We start from the raw sequence: 22,279 nt of genomic DNA on the forward strand, positions 1-22,279 counted from the left end.
AGGAGAGGTGGTGGTGAGAAAAGGCAAGGAGAGGTGGTGGTGAGAAGAGTTTGTGGTGACCAGCCTGTGGCACACTTTATATGGCCTTCCTGGAACCACAGTCTTATTCTCAGGTTCCAGATGAGGACACAAGCTCAGTCCCCATGGCTGTCAAGTAGCAGAGCCAGGATTTAACCCAGACCTCCTGGCTCCTAAGTCCATATGCTGTTGGTGGGAGTGTAAATGGATATAGTCCTTATAGGAAGCCAATTTGGCAAAATCTAACAAAATTAAATACATACCTTTTTGACCCTCAAATTCCACACTTAGGAATCTACCCAACATTTGTACTGGAACATTTTTTTTTTTTTTTTTTCTGAGACAGAGTTTCACTCTTGTTCCCCAGACTGGAGTGCAATAGCACAATCTCAGCTCACTGCAACCTCTGCCTCGCAGGTTCAAGTGATTCTCCTGCCTCAGCCTCCAGAGTAGCTGGGATTACAGGCATGAGGTACCATGCCCAGCCAATTTTGTATTTTCGGTAGAGACTGGGTTTCTCCATGTTGGTCGGGCTGGTCTCAAACTCCTGACCTCAGGTGATCTGCCCGCCTTGGCCTCCCAAAGTGCTGGGATAACAGGCATGAGCCACTGCGCCCGGCTGAACACATTTTTATGTAAACAAGCAGTGTGTACACTTAAGAGTCTTATGCACAGGATAATGTCTGGAAAAATGCTTACTGCATGTCCCCAGCTCCAGGAAAGAGGAGAGCTTGTGGGGCCCTTCCCCAAACAGGCTGTGTCCTGGTCCTCAGTGTGGCTGGCTGGAAGCCAGGGGGACTCAGCCTTTGACTAAGAATGCTCCATCCACCCCTGGGACTGAGAAAATCTCCTTTCACACAATTCATTACTCCTTAGGGTGGAGGTTTAGGAAAGGGGAGAGGCATCCAGAATGCCCGCTTCCTGGAAGCCAGCGGTCACATCCGGCAAGGGGACTTCAGTGACCTTCCTCTCACCCCTCCAGCAGCAGAATCAGAGCTCCCTCCTCAGCTGCCTCTATGCTATCTGCCCCTCCCTTCTAGCACATGTCCCACAGTACTGTCCTCACGTATTTCTTTTTTTTCCCATGGGAAAAGCAAAGACCGTAACCTATTTACTGCCATCTCTAGTACCCAGGATATTACACCCAGCACATGGGGGCTTCAGGGACTGTCTGTCTCATAGATGGATTAATTTACTTTCTCCTCTCTCTGTCTGTTAGCTGGTTTAAAGGAGGGCCCAGGAATGTTTTTATAAGCAGCATGGGCCTTTTGGAAAGGTCTGTTTACCCAAACCTTTCTATATTAAAACTTAGAAAACATAATTCCATTTTTTTTATTATTCAACATTTTATACATAATAAATACAAACTTTTTACAGCCACTGTAAAGAAAGCACATCTGCACAGAGGCTCCCTCCGAGCCCTGACCTGTGCACTGTGGTGCTGGATTCCATATCCTGGATGGAGGGGTTATTTTTTAAAAAGGAGGCATGTTTTCACAACTTTGTTTTTTAAAATAAAATTAGCAGCTCTTCCAAAAAATATTTTAAAATACAACAAAAGATTTCAAATAACCCTTTGAGGTTGTGGAAAACCCAAATTCAAGGACAATTTGGCTAGCTAAAGACAGAATACAAGACTGGGTGGCAAGAACTGCTCTATTTAATAAGCATTTGAAGATTTTTAATATGTTAGCAAACTTTAAAATCTTAAAAAAACCACCCTTTTAATTTCTTTTTTAAACTTAAGAATAAGTTTGATAAACACAAAAGACCTCAAATAGATCAACAGGTTAAGAAGTGTAAAAAACAACAACGAAAAAAAACCCCAAATCATGGAGAAGATTCATCAATGGGTATTGTCACTGAAGTGATCAAAGAACTAAAAATTTCTTCAGTTATCACCTTACTTTTGGTCAAAAATCCCATGGGGACATTTGGCGAGCATTTCAAGTTTTTTAAGATTCTTAGGAGGGATGGAGTTTTCAAAGCATAATACAACTTTTAGATTAAATTCTGCAAATTTGATTTCTTAACCAAGGAAAAAAAAAAAACAAACCACAACCGGCGAACATCCCTTAGTCCCTAGGTATTGTGCTCCCTACCTTCTACAGGAGCGGACAGCAGACAGTCAGCACCTGACGTGGGGGCACCTGCTGCTGCAGGCTTGCTGGCCTGCAGAGAAGGCCACTCCTGGCTTTCCCTGTGACACACAGAAGACACTTGTCTTTTCCTGGTCAATCTGTACTTGTGCAGGGTGCGCGGTCCTTCAGTCCTTTCTCATAGAAAGCTGGTTTCCTCCACGAGCCACCAGGTTCTTCCTTCCACGGAAATGTCAGGGTAGTGGGACCTGGAAGCTACATTTTCCACCATAGCAGTTGGTCTGGACCAGCCACAGCCTGGCTGTCTGGGCCAGTCTGCTGGCTTGGGAATAAAATAATGCCAGGGGCGTCCCCAGTAGAGAAGCTCAACAATGCAGGTATGTGTCCTCAACTTATCTAGACATTTGGATTCTAAGGATACTGGTAAGAAGAGTATATGCTGTAAAAATTAAGATGAAAAATACCCAAATACAAAAGAACATTATATTGGCTAATTTCAGATCCGGAAGTTCCATTTCTGCTTTAGCCACAGCCTCCTTTCTATTAGTCTATGTGATGAACAAGATGTGGCCACTAGTTCAGCCCCTCCATATTAGCTCTGCTAATTCTAAATGAATGGCACAGATATTAATACGAAGGACACTGTTATTTTAAGTCTGTTAGTTGTGGAAGAGATGTGCGTTAATGCAATTGGTGCTAAATTCAGGGCAGTCCAATTTTTCCCAATAAGGTTTCACTTTCTCAGTCTGGGGACTAACCTTGGGGAGGAGCCAGCCTCTCCTGAAATCCCTCCTTCTGTTTCCTTATGTAGCCAACATGATCTGATTAATTCTCAATCAGATGAGCAAAAGCCACTTGAAGAAAGATGAGAATCTTTGCCACATCCTTGTGGTCACAGTAATATACTGTACGAGTGCACATGATCAGTAATTTAGGGACTGTGCCCTGGAATGAGGCCTGGTCTTGAGTCTCATATAAAAACAGACCACTGTTAGGCATGAGGGCTGCCCCCCTCTTTGCTCCTAGGGTCCGCTAGGATTTGTGCTATGGTAGGAGAAATGACATAGAAAATGACAACAAAAAAAAAGGCACGAAATATTCAAAATGTGGGAGGAGTCTACCAGGCCACCCAGTCACACATAATCCTCCTTGTTTTTTGCTCTGTTCAAGAGTCATCATCATGCAAAGGTGCCTAAAAAACAAGACTGGCCAAACTCCAAGCCTGGCCTTGATTGTAGCAGTAATGGATGGGCAAGCCCATCATCACACCAGTGTGATTTCCACATCTTCAATCTTCTCTGCTGGCCTTCGGTGATTCTGTGTAGGTGGAGGGGGAGCTGCCCGGACCTGAGCAGGAAACAATTACGTAGTTTGTCAGTCAGTTCCTGACTCAGTATCTGAAGCATCCCCAAAACCTAATCATTCATCTGTCCAAGGACATGGGCACCCTAGAGGTCTCAGAAATGTTGTGAGCACGTGCTTTCAACCTAGTCTTCACTATTTCCTACACTGAGAAGCAGTTGTTCTCAATGAAATATCAAGCCCACAAATCAGGTTCTTGCCTAGGCTAAAAACCTCATGGGCACAAGAGTCCCATGACTAAGATCCTAGCACATCCTCCAAAGCAAAGGTCTGGCTGGAAGCAGGGGAGAGCAATGCTTAGAGAAATGAAACGTTTCAGCATGTCTTGGGAAGAGAGTTACAAAAGAGAAGGCTAGAAAGGTAGGCTAGGGTTAAGTTGTGAAGGGCCTTGTTAAACCATGTTTAAACATCTGCTTTAAGAAGAAAAAAATAAATCTGTGCTTTATTCTGTAGGCAAAAGAGGAGTTTTTGGTGGATTTTAAGCAATATCAGATCTGCGAAAAGATGACTCAGGTAACAATTGGAGAAAGGATCAGAGGCAAGCAAGAGTCCAAGTAAGAAGGCAACTTAGGAGACTTTTGTAATCCTCTGAATGAGAGTTGACAATAGCCCAAACGAGGGTACTGGCAGTAGGGGAAGTAGAGAAGTGGAAAGATTTGCGAGCTGTCTGCAAGGTATACCTGGCAGGATTTGGGAATGACTGTGGGAGGCAAGGGCAGGAGGTATTAAGAATGATGCCAGAACACCAGTAGGATGGGGGTTCCATTTACCAAGATAGGCAATATGGGAGAAGGAACATGTCTGGAAGGGAACATAACTCATTTTTGCTGAGTTTTGGGGATCTGGGACATATAAACTGAAATATCCACACATCTGAAGCTCAAGAGAAGAGATCGGATTGGCAGTTATAAATCTGAGACTTGCTGGTATATTATCATAGCTGTGGAAGTAGATGAGGTCATTCGGCAAGAGTGCGTTCAACAACTTCAAGAGAAGCAGCCCAGTGACAGAACCATGAGAATTATCAGCAGAGACAGGTGGCGGCAAGGCTGCAAAGGTCCACAGAAAGGTAGGACCAGAGAGGAAGAAAGCAAACGAGGCAAATGTAGAGAAGCACATCAGCCCACTGCTCTCTCTTCCCACTCTTACCCACCAGTCCATGTTGCCACCACCTCTTTCTTGGATGCTGCTCCAGCCTCCTAATTGCTCCCTATGTCCTTTCTGCCACTCTCCATCCATCCGCCTCTTAGCTGCCATAGTGATGCTTTAAAAATGCACCAGCCACAACACTGTCCAGCTTACCACTTTACAATGGCTTCCTATCTCATTTGGGATAAAGACTCAAGTCCTTAAGAAGGCACTCAATACATATTTGCTGAATGAATGAAGCCAAAGGAAGCCAGTGGTAAAGGAATGGTATCAAAAGCTAATAAGGGTCAAGGAAAATAAAACTGCAAAGTATCCGACTGGATTACCGTGCAAGTTATGACCTTGGAATACAGTGGTGGGTGGAATGCAGATGGCAGTAGAGTGAAGGGTGAGGAGAGGTAACTTTGCAATAATATATTCACCCGGAGAATAAACGTTCTTTAAGGCCATGGAGTTAGCTTATTATTTCATCTTGGTATTCCTCAAAGAGGCAAATAGAGGCCTGGAAAATTAAATGCTTACTGAAAAAAGTGTTTCACAATTAGCCCGCTTTAATGCTCATAAAGCTTGTTCTAATCTAAATCACTTTCATAGCCATCATCTTGCAATCTCACTGTGGCTCAGTGAAAAAAGTTCCAGTGTAGATTAAATGTTCCGAGATGAGTTGATTTCTATGGCCTTCCTTTTCAATAGCTCTTTTTACCTTCCCAAACCCAGTTCATCCTTGTTTGGCCTAGTCAGTAACAACACAGGGGCCACGGGGAAACATTAATTCCTTACTTTCAATTTGGAAGAACTATGCATTCGATAATCCTGCAAGATCAGAGACTTACAGGTCGCAGTTTGCCATATGAGGTCTCAGGAGTATGCCTTGATGCCTGTGAGAATCCTGGTGACTCAGCATGAAGGCTTTTTTCTAAGGGAGAAAACCAAAGAAGCTCATTTTACTTGAGATGTTGAGCAATAATGCTGATGCAAGGCTGGCATGGTGGCTTGAGCCTGTAATCCCAGCACTTTGGGATACTGAGGCGGGAGGATTACTTGAGGCCAGAAGTTCAAGGCTGCAATGAGCTATGATTCCACCACTGCACTCCAGCCTGGGTGACAGAATAATACCCTTTCTCCACAAAAAATACAAAAATTAGCTGTGTGTGGTGGTGCATGCCTGTATTCCTAGCTACTAGGGAGGCTGAGGCAGGAGGATCACTTGAGCCCAGGAGTTGGTTGCTATGAGCCGTGATCATGCCACTGAACTCCAGCCTGGGTATCCAGCCCAGGTGACAGAGTGAGACTCTGTCTCCCAAAAAAAAAAAAAAAAAAAAAAAAAAAAAAGCAAATGCAGTTTTTTTTGCCCTTCAGGCGAATATGCAGGTTTCTGAAGTGAAAATGCATTTAGACCCATGCCCAGGAGAACCCTTACCGTTTGCTGAAGGAGACCGGGGAAAGTACAGGGAGCTCCTCTTATCTGGGCTGGGGTAGGGGCTGCTGGGAGGCTGGTCGTACAACGGCAGTGGAGGCAGGGAGGCATGTGGCTTGGGGGAAGGAGAGATCTGCAGCAAAGGGAAGCGAGGTTACCCGGTGCTCCCCTCCAGGAAGGAGAGCCTGGCTGCTTCTCTGACTGCTCTGTACTCATTCCTTTTCTCTGAAGCTAAGCTGATTGTTGAAACTTGTCAACCTCATTAGAGGCAACTGAGCATTAAATAACCACCTCAAGCTCCAATTTTGCACTTCACTTTTTCCTCTTACAGAGCTCATCACATTACTGATTTTAGTTTATCTTAAACAGTTATCAAGTGAAGCCACTCTCTAGGGTTCTATTGAAAATGTACCAAATTAGTCAATTCAGTAAACTTAGCAAAGAACAACAACAAAAGGAACAAGTTGGATTTTTTGGGGTGAAGAAGAAATACTTTGCTGAATTTCTGACTTCCCCAGGTTTTGTGCATGTTAGGCTAAGGGGTCACAATCACCACGCAAACAAGATCGGCAAACACATTCCTTCTTCCTCTACCTGTCTGGCCTGCAGTGATAGATCCCTGAGGGGACAAACTAAACTCTGACTGAATTAGAGGTTCCTTTAAAGGCTGTTTCCCTGTGATGAACTAAGTCTAGGGTCACTTGAGTGGGGACTGGGGGCTCTGGCAGGCTCATTAATTCTCTGAAATAGACTGGCAGGACCTGGACTAGGCAAGGAGGCTCTGACAGTGAGGGAGCGAGAGAGCCAGCTAAGAGTTTTACTATGTAAATTAACCACAGAGCAACGCCTTCCCTCTTCGGTTTGTTTCTTTCTCTCCACCAAAACGATCTTTGGTATGTCACATATAATTTGGCATTTTGGTTAACCAATTCAAGGAAGAGAATGTGGGAAGATGGAGGTGTGGGAGGATGGCCATATTCCACAAGGGACTGACTGACAAGTCTCTGGTTTCCCAAATTCAGTTGTGCAGACACTGGCAACCAAGGACCAGTGAGGGTAAGGCAGAGACTGCAGCCCACTTTTGTGTGGATCCACAGACCCTTTGGGAGCAATTTTCTTTAAACATCTTTTAATTCAACTGTCTCCCCTCTCAGGTACCTGAATCTCTCTCATCCATGGAGTGTCACCATTTTCTGAGGTTGAAAGTTCTTCCACTAGCACCGATGGGAAAACTCCAATACGCCCATTGAATTCCCCTTCCCAGAAGCCATCGTCATCTTGGTTTTCTTTGTTCAAGATACGGATCATTGCTCCCTCAGGAAAAGATAACTCATCATCTGTCTGGCCCTCATAATCATAAAGTGCTTTCACAAAACATACTAGGGAGCAAGAGAAAAACAAATCTGGTAAGATAATTAACAGCCGGTTGCTTTTGCAACCACCCCTATGCTCACATGACAACTAAAAGAGCATCATACAGAATAGGATTAAAGTTGTAATTTTTTTACTCACTGATGAATGATTAACTTTAGGGTTCTACTGTGCAGGACAAACGTGACCATATAAAGAAAAGCATATTATAGGACAGGAGGAAAGTTGTGCTTTTTATCCTACTGAAGGCTTACTCCAGGGCAATACAGTTTAGGTCAAACGTGACCAAATAAAGAGTGCCTTGTTTCAGTCTTTACCACTGGCATCTCCGTTGAGGCTGCCTGAAACGAGTTCTGCTTCCGTGGAATTGCTGGACGTGTGTGACCGACTGTCCAAAGCGGCCAGGGACTGCAGCATACTCAGGAGGCTGTTCGAGGTGGGAAACTGTAGGTACTTTTCTGGCACATAACCCACTTGGCCAACTTTATTTCGAGCCTGGGTAAAAGACATGTGACAAAACAAGTTTACACACACAATTTAGACAGGGCACAACAAAGACCAAAACAAACTCCTAAAATGTCACAAGAAAGGGCGATATGAGCAAAGGAATATACCTTTACCCAGTCTTCCATATCTCCATCTTCAATCACTTCTAACACCTCATGTTCCTCAATGGTCAACTCATCTGGTTGAGAAGCCTGCAATGTAGGATGGTCATGGACAAAATTAAAAAGGTTAGATAAGGAGCAGATGTGAGCTGATCATGACAAAAACTGGGGATCAAAATATTGAAATGATTTTGAGAAACATGTTGAACATAAAAATTTAAAAGCTGTAAAACTTTCATAATGAGGTGAAGTTTTACTTTAAAAAACTAAACAGAATAAAACCATAACAAAAACTCAAGAAACTGAATCCTCAAGAGGCAATGACGTTCAATGAACAGAACATGTGAGCCTGGGCAACACAGCGAGACCCCCATCTCTACCAATAAATAAATAAATAAGTAAATAAATAAATAAAATTAGTCAGGCATGGTGGAACATGCCTGTAGTCCCAACTACTTGGGAGGCTGAGGTCGGAGGATCGCTTGAGCCTGGGAGGTTGAGGCTGCAGTGAGCCATGAGTGAGCCACTGCACTCCAGCCTGGGCAACAGAGCGAGACCCTGTCTCTAAAAAAACAAACAAACAAAAAAAGAGAGCACTTCCTGGAAGTAGAGGACCTGGGTTCCAACTCCAGCTTCTGTATCAAGTTATTCAACTTGATGCCTCCATTTCTCTGAAATGACAATCCTGCCATTTTCTGGAGGATGTGAGTCAATGTGGGATGAATAAGCACAGAACTGTGATGATTTGGGAAGCAAAGGCAAAGGAGAAGGCACTGAATTGGAACTGCTACCAGAGGGCTCCCATGGACAAGCATGCAGTGAAAATGCAAAGAACTATGTAGGTGAATTTGATGATAGTGGGTGCAGTGCCTAGGATTGATCTGGAATCACTGTAAAGCAGTGGCTAAAAGAAGAAAATTGTAGGAAAGGAAATGATTGAGATCAGTCATGGTTTGGATTTCTTATGCTCCAACTTAACTGTGGGGAGACTGAGCGGATCCATTTGCGTGCTACTGTACAAGCTGCTAACCATAATGGTTTTATTATCCCTGACAGCAGCAGTCCACCAGCATCAGCCACCCACATGTTGCCCTTGAGACTGCCAAATCTGTAAACGCTCTGAGGCTCCACAGAGGGGCTGGAAAGTCCGTGTGGCTTTGCTTCCTAACAGCCTTGCCTGTCATGTGTAATAGGCAGGGGCCTGCTGGCTTCTGGCTCTCTAGAAAACAGTCTTAAAAGCTTTCCCCAAGTCCCAAGATGGGTTAAAACCATCACCTAAAACCATAAAGTTTTTAAAATCTCACAATCTCAAAATGTAAAATTAACTCCAAGTTACACAAACAAAAATAAGGCAAAAAAGGGGTCATTTTCAAGATCAATTTCCCATTTTATGAACATTAAAACATTTCATCAAAATCCAGATTCTGGATGTTGCCATAGCTCCCTGAGACAGAAAAATAATATTGAGGAAAAAACCCCACTCATTTACCCTTGATAGCTTTTCCAATGGAATTCCTTCGCTACTCTGAAACCACACTATGCCTTGAATATGCCAGCAAAAGGCACGTTTGTAATAAAAATGTTTTTCATGGCAAGACCTAAAAAGTATCAACACGACCAGACGTTAATGTATGTGACAGCAAACCAGGGAGGTAGTACACTTTTAAATAAACTGCTGCCCTTATAAAAAGCTATGGAGAGGCTGAGTGAGGTGGCTCACGTCTGTAATCCCAGCACTTTGGGAGGCCAAGGTGGGTGGATCACTTGAGGCCAGCAGTTTGAGACCGGCCTGGGCAACATGGCGAAACCCTGTCTCTATGAAAAATACAAAAAATTGGTGGGTGTGGTGGCACGTGCCTGTAATCCCAGCTAGCGCCTGTAATCCCAGCTACTTGGGAGGCTGAGGTGGGAGGATCACTTGAATCAGGGAGGCAGAGGTTGCAGGGAGGCAGAGGTTGCAGTGAGCCGAGATCACACCACTGCACTCCAGCCTGGGTGACAGAGCAAGACCCTGTCTCAAAAAAAAAAACAAAAAACAAACAAACAAAAACCATGGAGGTCCGTGCAAGTTTTTCAGCACTGCAGCACTAGTTGTCCAATGTAAGCAGACGCTAGCTTGATCATCCCATCCTAAAGCAGTGATGACCAATTCTTCCACCTAACAAGGTCAAGTTCTTTGCATGGCTATCAAGACCCTGCAGAGTTTGGTCCCTGTGGGCCTCCTGACGCTTTGGCCCCTGCACACTATTTCTATTCTCTGAGCATACCATGTTCTTCCTTGCCTCTGTGCTTTTATCAGGTGTTCTTCCGTCCATGAGGCTCTGTTCCCTCTTTCCTATCTGATGAGCAGACTTAGATTACTGTGGGTTTAAGTCCAGCTTCAGTATGTTTTTATGGGCAAGTGACTGTAAGATACCTTTGAACCTCAGTTTTCTTTTTTCCTACTAGAATATAAGCTCAATGAGGGCAAAGATTTTTGTCTGTTTTGATCAATGCTATATCCCAGAGCCTAGAAAAGCCCACAGCACTGATACATGGAAGGTGCTCAAGCACTATTTGTTGAATGAATGGGGTGTTTGATAATATCTTCCTCATAGGGTTATTGAAGGGATTACAAATAAATAGATAGATAGATAGATAGATAGATAGATAGATAGACAGACAGATAGATAGATAGTAGTTACGATTACTTTTGACTTGAGACTGAGCGCATATGTTTTCCCAGACTACTCATGATGAGTAGGCTGCTCCTCCTTTTGCTCTTTTTTTTTTTTTTTTGAGACGGAGTCTCACAGTGTTGCCCAGGCTGGAGTGCAGTGGTGCCATCTCGGCTCACTGCAACCTCTGCCTCCCAGGTTCAAGCAATTCTCCTGCCTCAGCCTCCCAAGTAGCTGGGATTACAGGTGCACGCCACCATGCCTGGCTAATTTTTTGTATTTTTAGTAGAGACGGGGTTTCACCATGTTGGTCAGGCTGGTCTCGAACTCCTGACCTCGCGATTCACCCGCCTTGGCCCCCCAACGTGCTGGGATTACAGGCATGAGCTACCGTGCCCAGCCCCCCTTTTGTTCTTAAAAGGCTCTCTGAGCATCCCCATAACACTGACTACCATGATGCTCTAATGAGTTTGTCCTTGTAAGCTTCCTACTAGAAATAATTAGGGACTACATTTCTTCTCACTTACCCCAACTAAAGACAGTGAGCAGTAAATGGTTATTAAATACACACATACTCTCATACTGTCTCCTTAAGTCCTAGTATCCAGTGACAACCAGAGCTCCGTTTCCACCAGTATCTCTCCAAATTTCCTGTATTTCTTTTAAAACAATATGTTTTTCCTGATTATATCATACATGTTCATCGTAGAAAAGCTGGAAAATATGCATAATTGAGCTCTTACAGTACATACAATTTGGTATCCTACCTTTTAATTTAATATTAGGACATAAGGGTTTCTTCTTATATAGAAAAACTCTTAATGAAAATTTCAATAAGTTTCATAATATTATATGTTATGGCTATAGTATATGAATGTCTAGTTTATTCTCATTGAACTGCCAAATTTAAATTTTTTTTAAATTTATTTTTTAGAGGCAGGGTCTCACTCTGTCACTCAGGCTGGAGTGCAGTGGTGTAATCATGGCTCACTGCAGCCTCGATCTCCTGGGCTCCAGTGATCCTCCTGCCTGAGCCTCCTGAATAGCTAGGACGATAGGCATGTGCCACCATGCTCAGCTAATTTTAAAATTTTTCTGTAGAGACCAGGTTTTTCTTTGTTGCCCAGGCTGGTCTCAAACTCCCGGCTTCAAGTGATCTTCTCGCTTTGGCCCCACAAAGTGTTGGGATTACAGGCATGAGCCATTGCATCCAGTCATGAGCTCTATTATCCTCACTGATGTCTCTATCAGAATGAGGGCAAGGGAAGGATTCATTTGTCCATGCCTTCCTTCTATCATTCAAGTATTCATTCCACAATTATTTACTAATGACCTACTACGTGCTGGGCATTGTCCTAGGGGCTGAAGACACACAGACAAGGTAAACACACAGAGACAAAACTTCTCCCTTCATGGACCTTTAGCGGGGAGTCAAAGAAATATGAAAACTAAGATTAAGTTTGGCTGGGCAGAAGTGCCATACATTATAAAGCAGTACTATATGAAAGGACATTTTTGTGTCCAAAACGTTTCTATATTATGATTTACTTCCTTAGGATGGATGCTAATAGGGTCAAAAGTTATGAACATTCTTAAGGCTTTTGACTCTAACCTTTTTTTTTTTTTGAGACAGAGTCTCGCTCTGTCACCCAGGCTGGAGCGCAATGGTGCGATCTTGGCTTACTGCAACCTCCTCCTCCTGAGTTCAAGTGATTCTCCTGCCTCAGCCTCCCTAGTAGCTGAGATTACAGGCGCCCGCCACCACGCCCAGCTAATTTTTGTATTTTTAGTAGAGATGGGGTTTCATCATGTTGGTTGGGCCAGTCTCGAACTCCTAACCTCAGTGATCCACCTGCCTCATTTTCCCAAAGTGTTGGCATTACAGGCGTGAGCCACCATTCCCGGCCAACTCTAACCATTAAATATAGTTTTCTTTGTTCTCACCAGATTATTCGAGGCCTCCTTTTTGGTCTGGACTATAAGAATTATGATTAGGCTTAAAGTCAGTCCCTCTGTATCCTAATCTGTCCTCTAGAATATCTATACCATGACCAGGTTAGCTTCTTAAAAGTCCAATCTGATTTCAGGCCATCTAAGGATCTTCCTAGCCAGGATAAAAACCAAACCTCTAAGTCTGGTACCCAAGGCCCTTTACTATCTGACAACAAACACCTTTATGCACAGCTCCTCTGTTCTCCCACTCCTACACCACTGAATTTAACATTTCCTGAACACCCCACACTCTCATCACACTCTGTCTCTATACCTGCTGTTCTCTTTGCTTAGAAGGCTCTTTCCTCTCCCTACCTTCTCACTGCATCTAGAAAGGTCTTAAATCATGACCTAATTTAAATGCCACCTCATCTGTAAAATTTCTCCCAATGATCCAGGTAGAATTAGTGGCTCTACCTTTACTATAAATCTTTTCACACTTGTTCTATTTTCCAGTTTAATATTTATCCCTTCATAGATTGTCCATTCCTAGAGGGGAGAGATGTCATATTCATTCTGGCATCCCCCCAGTGTATCACATATTGGGCACTCTATATGTTTATTAAATGATTAACTGACTAAATAGATGTTCATAGTCTGTTTAACGCAGGGATGTGCCTGGGATATGCCAACAGACGGAATGTTGAATGAATGTGAACTGTTTAAAATCACTCGGACACTTAGGAATCTCTCTATTTAAGGAACTTAAATTTTAGTTCTGGGACGTTCAAGTAAATATAATGGGAGGTGGTATCAGGAAACAATTCCAACGCTAGTTTTATAATACCCTGTAATACATTTCCAAGTATCTGAGAAGATGATTTTAAATTTTCAAAAGATTATCAAAACGATTTACATTGGAAAAAAATGCTAACACTTTCAATGAACAGGAAGTATTATGAATTTAAATATAAAATGAAAAGATGTTAAACTCAAAACAAGTCTGGGAATCACTGATATTGAGGTTACCAAACACTGCCACCTTTTGGCTACACAGGGATGTGGCGGGGGAGTGAATCTGGTGCATGACAGGTGGATTCTCTCTCCAGGACCTTCCCTTCTGATAGCCTTCCGCATTGCCCCTTCTCACACACGCCTCCACCAGAACAGGGGCAAGAGAAAAGATTCATGTATTCACGCCTCCCTTCCAACATTCATGTAGTCATCCCACAATTATCTACTGATGACCCACTACGGCTGGACATCGTCCTCGGGGCTGAAGACACACAGACAAGGTACACATACACAGACAAAATTTCTGCCTTCATGGACCTTTAGTGGAGCATCAAAGAAATATGAAAATAAATAAGATTAAGTTTGGCTGGGCAGAAGTGCTATATAATAAATAAAAGAGGCAATGGGATAACAAGTAGTGACTGAGGAGTTGGTTATTTATTTAGGTGGTTATGGGTGACCTTAAGAAGGAACTATTTGAGCTGAGCTTCAATGAGGAGCAGGGGACAACAAACTGAGATTTGGGGAAAAAAAGAGTTCTAGGCAGACGGAGTAGCAAGTGAAAGACATCAAGTCAGAGCCTAAACTCATCACCATTCTGTTATGTTGCCCCAGTATTAACCTAATTTTATGCTAAGTACAGCTTGAGAGACTGGATGGATACAGTCATGTGTATCTTCAGAGTTAATCAGAATTTAATAACATTATGTTGGAGAAATACAAACCTTGTAGGAATAAACAACTTTGCAGGTGAGCGGATAATTTCTTAAGGTGCCAGAAGGGCTGGAACTGCTGTCATCAAAAACATCCATGTTATCTTCAAACTCTTCGCCTTCTTCTCTTTCGGTATCTGCATTAAGCTAAGAAAAATTAGAAACCATTGGCTAGTTTCCTTACTTCAAGAAAATGGTTGAAAGCCGGAAAAACACTTAAAGCCGGAAAAACACTTAAAACCTGATTGTTTCAAAATGTTAATTTGCCTTTTAACTCTGCATAGAAATGACTATCTTTCGCACTTACATTTTTCATGTTATGAAAGAATAGAGTTTTTTTTTTGTTTTTTTTTTTTTTTTGAGATGGAATTTCGCTCTTGTCACCCCGGCTGGACTGCAATGGCGTGATCTTGGCTCACTGCAACCTCCGCCTCCCAGGTTCAAGAATTCTCGTGCCTCAGTCTCCCGAATAGCTGGGATTACAGGCACCCACCACCACACCTGGCTAATTGTTTTGTATTTTTAGTAGAGATGGGGTTTCACCATGTTGGCCAGGCTGGTCTTGAACTCCTGGCCTCAAGTGATCCACTCACTTCGGCTTCCCAAAGTGCTGGTATTACAGGTGTGAGCCACTGCACCAGGCCTAGGACAGAGATTTTTTTTTATTTTATTTTTGAGACGGAGTCTCGCTCTGTTGCCAGGCTTGAGTGTAGTGGCGTGATCTTGGCTCACTGCAAGCTCTGCCTCCTCAGCCTCCCGAGTAGCTGGGACTACAGGTGCCCACCACCACGCCCGGCTAATTTTTTGTATTTTTAGTAGAGATGGGGTTTCACTGTGTTAGCCACGATGGTCTCGATCTCCTGACCTTGTGATCCACCCACCTCAGCCTCCCAAAGTGCTGGGATTACAGGTGTGAGCCACCGCGCCTGGCCAGGACAGAGATTTTTTTTAAATCAAGAAGGAAGTTTCTGTCAAATATGTAAGAAATATTTATCAGTATCCTTTCACTTTTCACTGTTAAGTACTGACTGACAAGGGCCTCTAAATTTTAACTGATCCTGTTAGTGAACATTAAAAAGGTTTCAGGCCAGGTGTGTGGTGGCTCACGCCTGTAATCCAAGCACTTTGGGAGGCCAAGGTAGGTGGATCACTTGAGGTCAGGAGTTTGAGACCAGCCTGGCCAACATGGTGAAACCTAACCCCATCTCTATTAAAAATAGAAAAAAAATATAGCCAGGCATGGTGGTGCATGCCTGAAGTCCCAGCTACTGCGAAGGCTGAGGCAAGAGAATTTCTTGAACCCAGGAGGTGGAGACTAAGTGAGCCAAGAAAGATTGCACCACTGCACTACAGCTGGGGCGACACAGCATGACTCTGTCTCAAAAAAAAAAAAAAGGTTGCTAAGTGCTACCAAGGATGTGGAGAACAGGATTTCATCTATGGCTGGTAGAAATGTGAATTCATACATCCTTTTGAAAAAACAACCTGTCCACTGAAATTAAAAACTAAACATACCATTGATCTAGCAATTCCGCTTTTATGAATACATCATGGGGAAATAAAAGCACCAAGGTGTAAGACTATGTATTTTAAGATGTTTACTGCAACACTGCTTGTAGTGACAAATGCCTGGACACAATCTATATGTCCATCAACAGGGGAATGTTTGAATGCACTCTGATGTATCCATATTATAGATTAATAACACTCATTAAAAATAAATGTTGCCGGCCGGGTGAGGTGGCTCATTCCTGTAATCCCAGCACTTTGGGAGGCCGAGGCGGGCGGATCACAAGGACAGGAGATCGAGATCATCCTGGCTAACACGGTGAAACCCCATCTCTATTAACAAAAAACAAAAAATTAGTCGGGCATGGTGGCATGTGCCTGTAGTCCCAGCTACTTGGGAGGCTGAGGCAGGAGAATTGCTTGAACCTGGGAGGCAGAGGTTGCAGTGAGCCGAGATTGTGCCACTGCACTCCGGCCTGGTGACAGAGCGAGACTGTCTCAAAACAAAACAAAAAATAGAAAACAAAACAAGAAAAAAAATAAAGTTCGCCAAGTATGTGAAAAAACACTCAATATCACTAAAGAAATGCAAATCAAAACCACAATGAGATACCATCTCACATCAGTCAGAGTGGCTTTTTTTTTTTTGAGATAGGGTCTTGCTCTGTTATCCAGGCTGGAATGCAGTGACACAATCACGGTTCATTGCAGTGTCGACCTCCTGGGCTCAAGCAATCTTCCTGCCTCAGCCTCCCGAATAGATGGGACTATAGGTGTGCACCACCACACCTGGCTAATTTTTGTTTTTGTTTTTTGTTTTTGGTAGATAAGGGGTTTCACCATGTTGCTTAGGCTGGTCTTGAACTCCTGGGTTCAAGTGATCCTCCCGCCTTGGCCTCCCAAATTGCTAAGATTATAGGAGTGAGCCATCATGCCTGGCTGAGAATGGCTATTATTTAAAAAGTCATAAAATAACAGATGCTGGTGATGTTATGGAAAAAAGGGACGCTTATACACTGCTGGTGGGAGTGTAAATTAGTTCAGCCACTGTGGAAAGCAGTGTGGCAATTCCTCAAAGAGCTAAAAACAGAACTACCATTCAACCCAGCAATCCCATTACTGGACATATACCCAAAGGTACATACATCATTCTACTATAAAGACACATGGGCAGGAGTGGTGGCTCATGCCTGTAATCCCAGCACTTTGGAAGGCTAAAGCGGGTGGTGCCAAAATGGCGAAACCCTGTCTCTACTAAAAATACAAAAATTAGCCAGGCGTGGTGGTGTGTGCCTGTAATCCCAGCTATTCAGGAGGCTGAGGCACGAGAATTGCTTGAACCTGGGAGGTGAAAGTTGCAGTGAGTCAAGATTGTGCCAGTGCATTGCAGCCTGGGCAACAGAGCAAGATTGTCTTAAAAAAAAAAAAGACACATGCACACATGCACGTGTATATTCATTGCAGCACTATTTATACTAGCGAAGACATGGAATCAACCTAAATACTAATCAATGACAAGTTGAATAAAGAAAATGTGGTACATATATACCATGAAATACTAGGCAGCCACAAAAAAGAATGATGTCTTCTGTAGGAACATGGATGGAACTGGAGCCCATTATCCTTGACAAACTAATACAGGAAGAGAAAACCAAATACTGCATGTTCTCACTAATAAGTGGGAGCTAAATGATGAGCACTCATGGACACAAAGAGGGGAACAACAGACACTGGGGCCTACTTGAAGGCAGAAGGTGGGAGGAGGGAGAGGATTAGAAAAAATAACTATTGGGTATTAGGCTTAGTACCTGGGTAGTGAAACAATTTGTAAAACAAACCCCCATGACACGAGTTTACCTATATAACAAACCTGCACATGTACTCTTGCACTTAAAAGTTTTTTTAAAAATTGAGTTCAAGACTAGAAAGCCCAGAAATAAACCTTCACATACATGACTAAATGATTTTCAACAAGGATGCCAAGACCACTCAGTGGAGGAAAGGACAGTTTTTCAACAAATGTTGCTGGAAAAATTGGATACCCATATGCAAAAGAATGACGTTGAAATCTCACCTTATACGATACACAGAAAAAATTAAATGGATCAAAGACCTAAGCCTATGAAACTTTAAAAGAAAACACAGGAGAAACACTTTATGACATTGGATTTGGCAATGATTTTTTTGGAGACAGAGTCTCGCTCTGTTGCCCAGGCTGGAGTGTAGTGGCGCGATCTTGACTCACTGCAACCTCCGCCTGCCAGGTTCAAGTAATTCTCCTGCCTCAGCCTCCCAAGTAGCTGGGACTACAGGTGCATGCCACCACACCCAGCTAATCTTTTGTATTTTAGTAGAGATGGGGTTTTACCGTGTTGCCCAGGCTGGTCTTGAACTCCTGAGCTCAGGCAATCCCCCCACCTCAATGAGTTTTTTAAATATGATACCAAAAGCATAGGCAACAAAAGAAAAAAACAGATAAATTGAACCTTATCAAAATAAAAAATATGTATGCATCAAAGAACAATAGAATGAAAAGGCAACCCACAGAATGGGATAAGGTATTTGCAAGTTATGTATCTTAAAAGGGACTAATATCCAGAATATATAAAGAATCCCTAAAACTGACCATCAACAACAAATAATCCAATTAAAAATGGGCAAAAGATTTGAAGAGATATCTTTCCAAATAATTTATGTAAATAGCCAATAACCACATGAAAATATGCTCAACATCACTAATGATTAGGGAAATGCAAATCAAAACCACAATGAGATACCATTTCACACCCATTAGGATGCTGTTATATATATTTTTAAAAACCCAGAAAATAACAAGTGTTGACAAGGATGTGGAAAAATTGGAACTTTTATACACTGCTGGTAGGAATGTAAAATGGTACAGCTGCTATGGAAAAACAGTAACATGTTTCTTCAATAAATTAAACACAGAATTACCACATAATTCAGCAATGCCATTTTGGGTATATACCCAAAAGAACTGAAAGCACAGACTTGAACAGATATTTGTAAACCAATGTTCACAGCCACATTATTCACAAAAGGTAGAAGCAACTCAAATGTCCATTGAGAGATGAATGGATAAGTAAAATGTATGTACATACCACAAACCAAATAAAAATGTGGTATACATACATACAATGGAATATTATTGTCTGTCTGTCTGTCTATCTATCTATCTATCTGGTTAGAGACAGGGTCTCGCTCTGCTGCCCAAGCTGGAGTGCAATGGTGCGATCATAGCTCATTGCAGCTTTGAACTCCTGGATGCAAGGGATCCTCCTACTTCAGCCCCCCGAGTAGCTGGGACTACAGGCACATGCCACCATGCCCAGTTTATTCAGTCTTAAAAAGGAGGGAAATTTTGACACATGCTACATATGACATGGGTGATCTTTGAGGCCATTATGCTAAGTGGAATAAGCCAGTCACAAAAAGATAAAATACTCTGATTCTACTTACATGAGGTATGCAGAGTAGTCAAATTCATAGAGACAGAAAGCAGAATGGTGATTGTCAGAGGCTGCATGATGGGGAGTTATTGCTTAATGGCCAGAAAGTTTTACTTTTGCTAGATGAAAAGAATCCTGGAAATGGGCCAGGCACGGTGGCTCATGCCTGTAATCCCAGCACTTTGGGAGGCCGAGGCAGGCAGATCACGTAAGGTCAGGAGTTCGAGACCAGCCTGGCCAACATGGTGAAACCCTATCTCTACTAAAAATACAAAAATTAGGCCAAGCGCGGTGGCTCACACCTGTAATCCCCGCACTTTGGGAGGCCGAGGCAGGCAGTTCACCTGAGGTCGAGAGTTCGAGACCAGTCTGACCAACATGGAGAAACCCTGTCTCTACTAAAAATACAAAATTAGCCGGGTGTGGTGGCGCATGCCTATAACCCCAGCTACTCAGGAGGCTGAGTCAGGAGAATCGCTTGAACCTGGGAGGCGGAGGTTGCTGTGAGCTGAGATCGTGCCATTGTACTCCAGCTTGCCTGGGCAACAAGAGCAAAACTCCATCTCAAAAACAAACAAACAAACAAAAAAGACCAAAAAGTTGCTGGGTGTGGTGGCAGGTGCCTGTAATCCCAGCTGCTCAGGAGGCTGAGGCAGGAGAATCACTTGAACCCGGGAGGCAGAGGTTGCAGTGAGCCAAGATCATGCCACTGTACTCCAGCCTGGGTGACAGAGTGAGACTCCATCTCAAAAAAAAAAAAAAAGAGTTCTGGAGATGGATGGATGGTGGGGATGGTTCCACAATGATGTGAATGTACTTAATGCCACTAAACTTACACTTGAAGTGGTAAATTTGTATATTTTACCATACACACGAACAAACGTGAAAAGCACACTCTCTTCTGAAATGTAACACAAGGAGAATAATTTTTAACCCAGTTTCAAGGTATATTACCCACCATAGCTAAAAGGCATTTATTAATTGAAATGGCATTGAGTGTAAAAAATGAGTTAGATCCACAGGCACTTACCTAGAGCACTGTCCGTGATATAGTGAATATAAATAATATTTATATGAGCATATGTATCTGACAGGGGAAGGCAGAATGAGAAGAATAAAGACTGGAGAATAGAGGAAATGACTGACTTGCTTTTTATATACATCTATACTCTTTGAACTATTAGAATATGCATGTTTTACTTTTTAAATTAAAAACCTAATAAAGAGACAAACAGCCTCAAATATTTGTTTCTTGCTCGCTACACACAAGCACTTATTTGGCTGCTTTTTCCCATATTCAAACATACAAAAGCACCAATGTTTACACATTTAAGGTTACAAAGAATGGACAGGCAGGATTGGCCTTCATAGGAGAGCCATTACATTAATTAAAGTATCAAATATCTACTGTACGTAGAAAACTATGCTAGCCTCTTTGATGGATAGAAAACGAAGGACACAGTGTCTCCTTCCAGTGGTTCACAATCTAGAGTGAAGGATACTAAAAGGAGAGGCCAAGTGCATGGCCCTGGGAATGCGGAAGAGGCCACTGGAGAGAAGTCAGGATATGATGAGTCCAAAAGTACAGGCTGCCTAGCTGTCAAGTTCTACTTTTTCATGAATTAAATGGCTTTCTCTTGAGTAATTATCACTGAAGTTTTAAAACTGACTCTCCTCTTAACCACTGTTTCCCTAATAAAATTCTATAGCACTGTATACATGTATCAAAATGTCCTTCTGTATCCCATAAATATGTATAAATATTATGTGTCAAATAAAAATAAAAGGGAAAAAATTACACAGAATTGTGGAGAGTTTCAGAATAATAAATTATATATTTTTCCTGACATATTTATTGCCACCATTTCAAAGCTGCTGAAATATTCTCATTGATAACTTTACTGAAAATTCTCCACAGCTGAGTGAGGAAATCCTGTGCTATCTCTTACAAATTATTCATCTATCATCAGTCAGTTCGGTGGCAAAACAGTCTCACATCATACTGAGTCTTTTGCCACTCACTAGTTAGGAGCATAATATTCAGAATCACAGACTATGATTCTATTGTTTTCCAACAGGGCATTGTGCCACATAAAAGAATCATGCTAGAAATTGCCATAAAATTAACTTGAAACGTATTATATATACTTAGAAGACATTGCCTTCATATTCTAGGAAAGGTTACAGGCATTTAAAAAAAAACAGTGGGTATTACAAAAGTCAAAACAAAACACAACACCCATACATTTATGAAAATGTGGGTAGAACAAGTTTCCAAAAATATACATGTACTGTGCTTTGACACTGGCAATCAATCCAAAACATTTTATCTTGGCAACCCGGTTGATACTAAACATTCCTTTTTTCCTCCTTTATTTGGAGTTGATTTTTGGATTCCCATGGAAGGCAATAAGAAGGCTGCAGTGCCAGCAATAGGGGTCACTGTCATATGCTTCTGCATTGCTCTAGCTGCTTTCCAAAGCATGTCATCTCAGAATAATTTCTTCCTTTTTCCTCTTCCACTCTCTTAACTGAACTGTTACACTGTTTTCTTGACCCAGCATTTCTAAAATCACATGCTTCCTCTGTCTCTTAAGGACTGCTCTCTCATCCCCTTTTCTTCCTGTCACTTGACAGAACTTCAATCAAAACTATTCTTTCTAGCCATACTAACGTTTATCCTTTCTTAGATGTTGTAAAATGCCTACTCTTTTTTTTTTGAGATGGAGTTTCACTCTTGTCGCCCAGGCTGGAGTGCAATGGTGTGATCTCGGCTCATTGCAACCTCTGCCTCTTGGGTTCAAGCGATTCTCCTGCCTCAGCCTCCGGAGTAGCTGGGACTACAGGTGTGTGCCACCACGCCCAGCTAATTTTTGTATTTTTTTTTTTTTTTTTTTTTTTTTTAGTAGAGACGGGGGTTTCACTATGTTGGCCAGGCTGGTCTTGAACTCCTGACCTCA

The 22,279-nt window shown here is 42.5% G+C and overlaps 1 protein-coding gene across 3 annotated transcripts in view; it reads right to left on the minus strand.

Annotated features, from left to right (window-relative positions):
- Positions 1-1,336: 1,336 nt before the first annotated feature.
- FCHSD2 (FCH and double SH3 domains 2) overlaps positions 1,337-22,279 on the minus strand; it is a 306,616-nt gene continuing 285,673 nt past the window's right edge. For all 3 annotated transcript variants that reach the window (XM_019037195.4, XM_019037196.4, XM_055356755.1), the window contains 7 exons: positions 14,353-14,487; positions 8,031-8,114; positions 7,734-7,911; positions 7,204-7,424; positions 6,049-6,178; positions 5,462-5,544; positions 1,337-3,464 (listed from right to left, as the gene is read on the minus strand). In XM_019037195.4, the coding sequence (XP_018892740.1) occupies positions 3,381-3,464; positions 5,462-5,544; positions 6,049-6,178; positions 7,204-7,424; positions 7,734-7,911; positions 8,031-8,114; positions 14,353-14,487 (915 nt within the window). In that variant the 3' untranslated portion in view covers positions 1,337-3,380. The remainder of the gene's footprint in view (positions 3,465-5,461; positions 5,545-6,048; positions 6,179-7,203; positions 7,425-7,733; positions 7,912-8,030; positions 8,115-14,352; positions 14,488-22,279) is intronic.

This window comes from Gorilla gorilla, chromosome 9, assembly GCF_029281585.2.
Source record: "Gorilla gorilla gorilla isolate KB3781 chromosome 9, NHGRI_mGorGor1-v2.1_pri, whole genome shotgun sequence".
In the NCBI taxonomy this organism is placed as follows: Eukaryota; Metazoa; Chordata; class Mammalia; order Primates; family Hominidae; genus Gorilla; species Gorilla gorilla.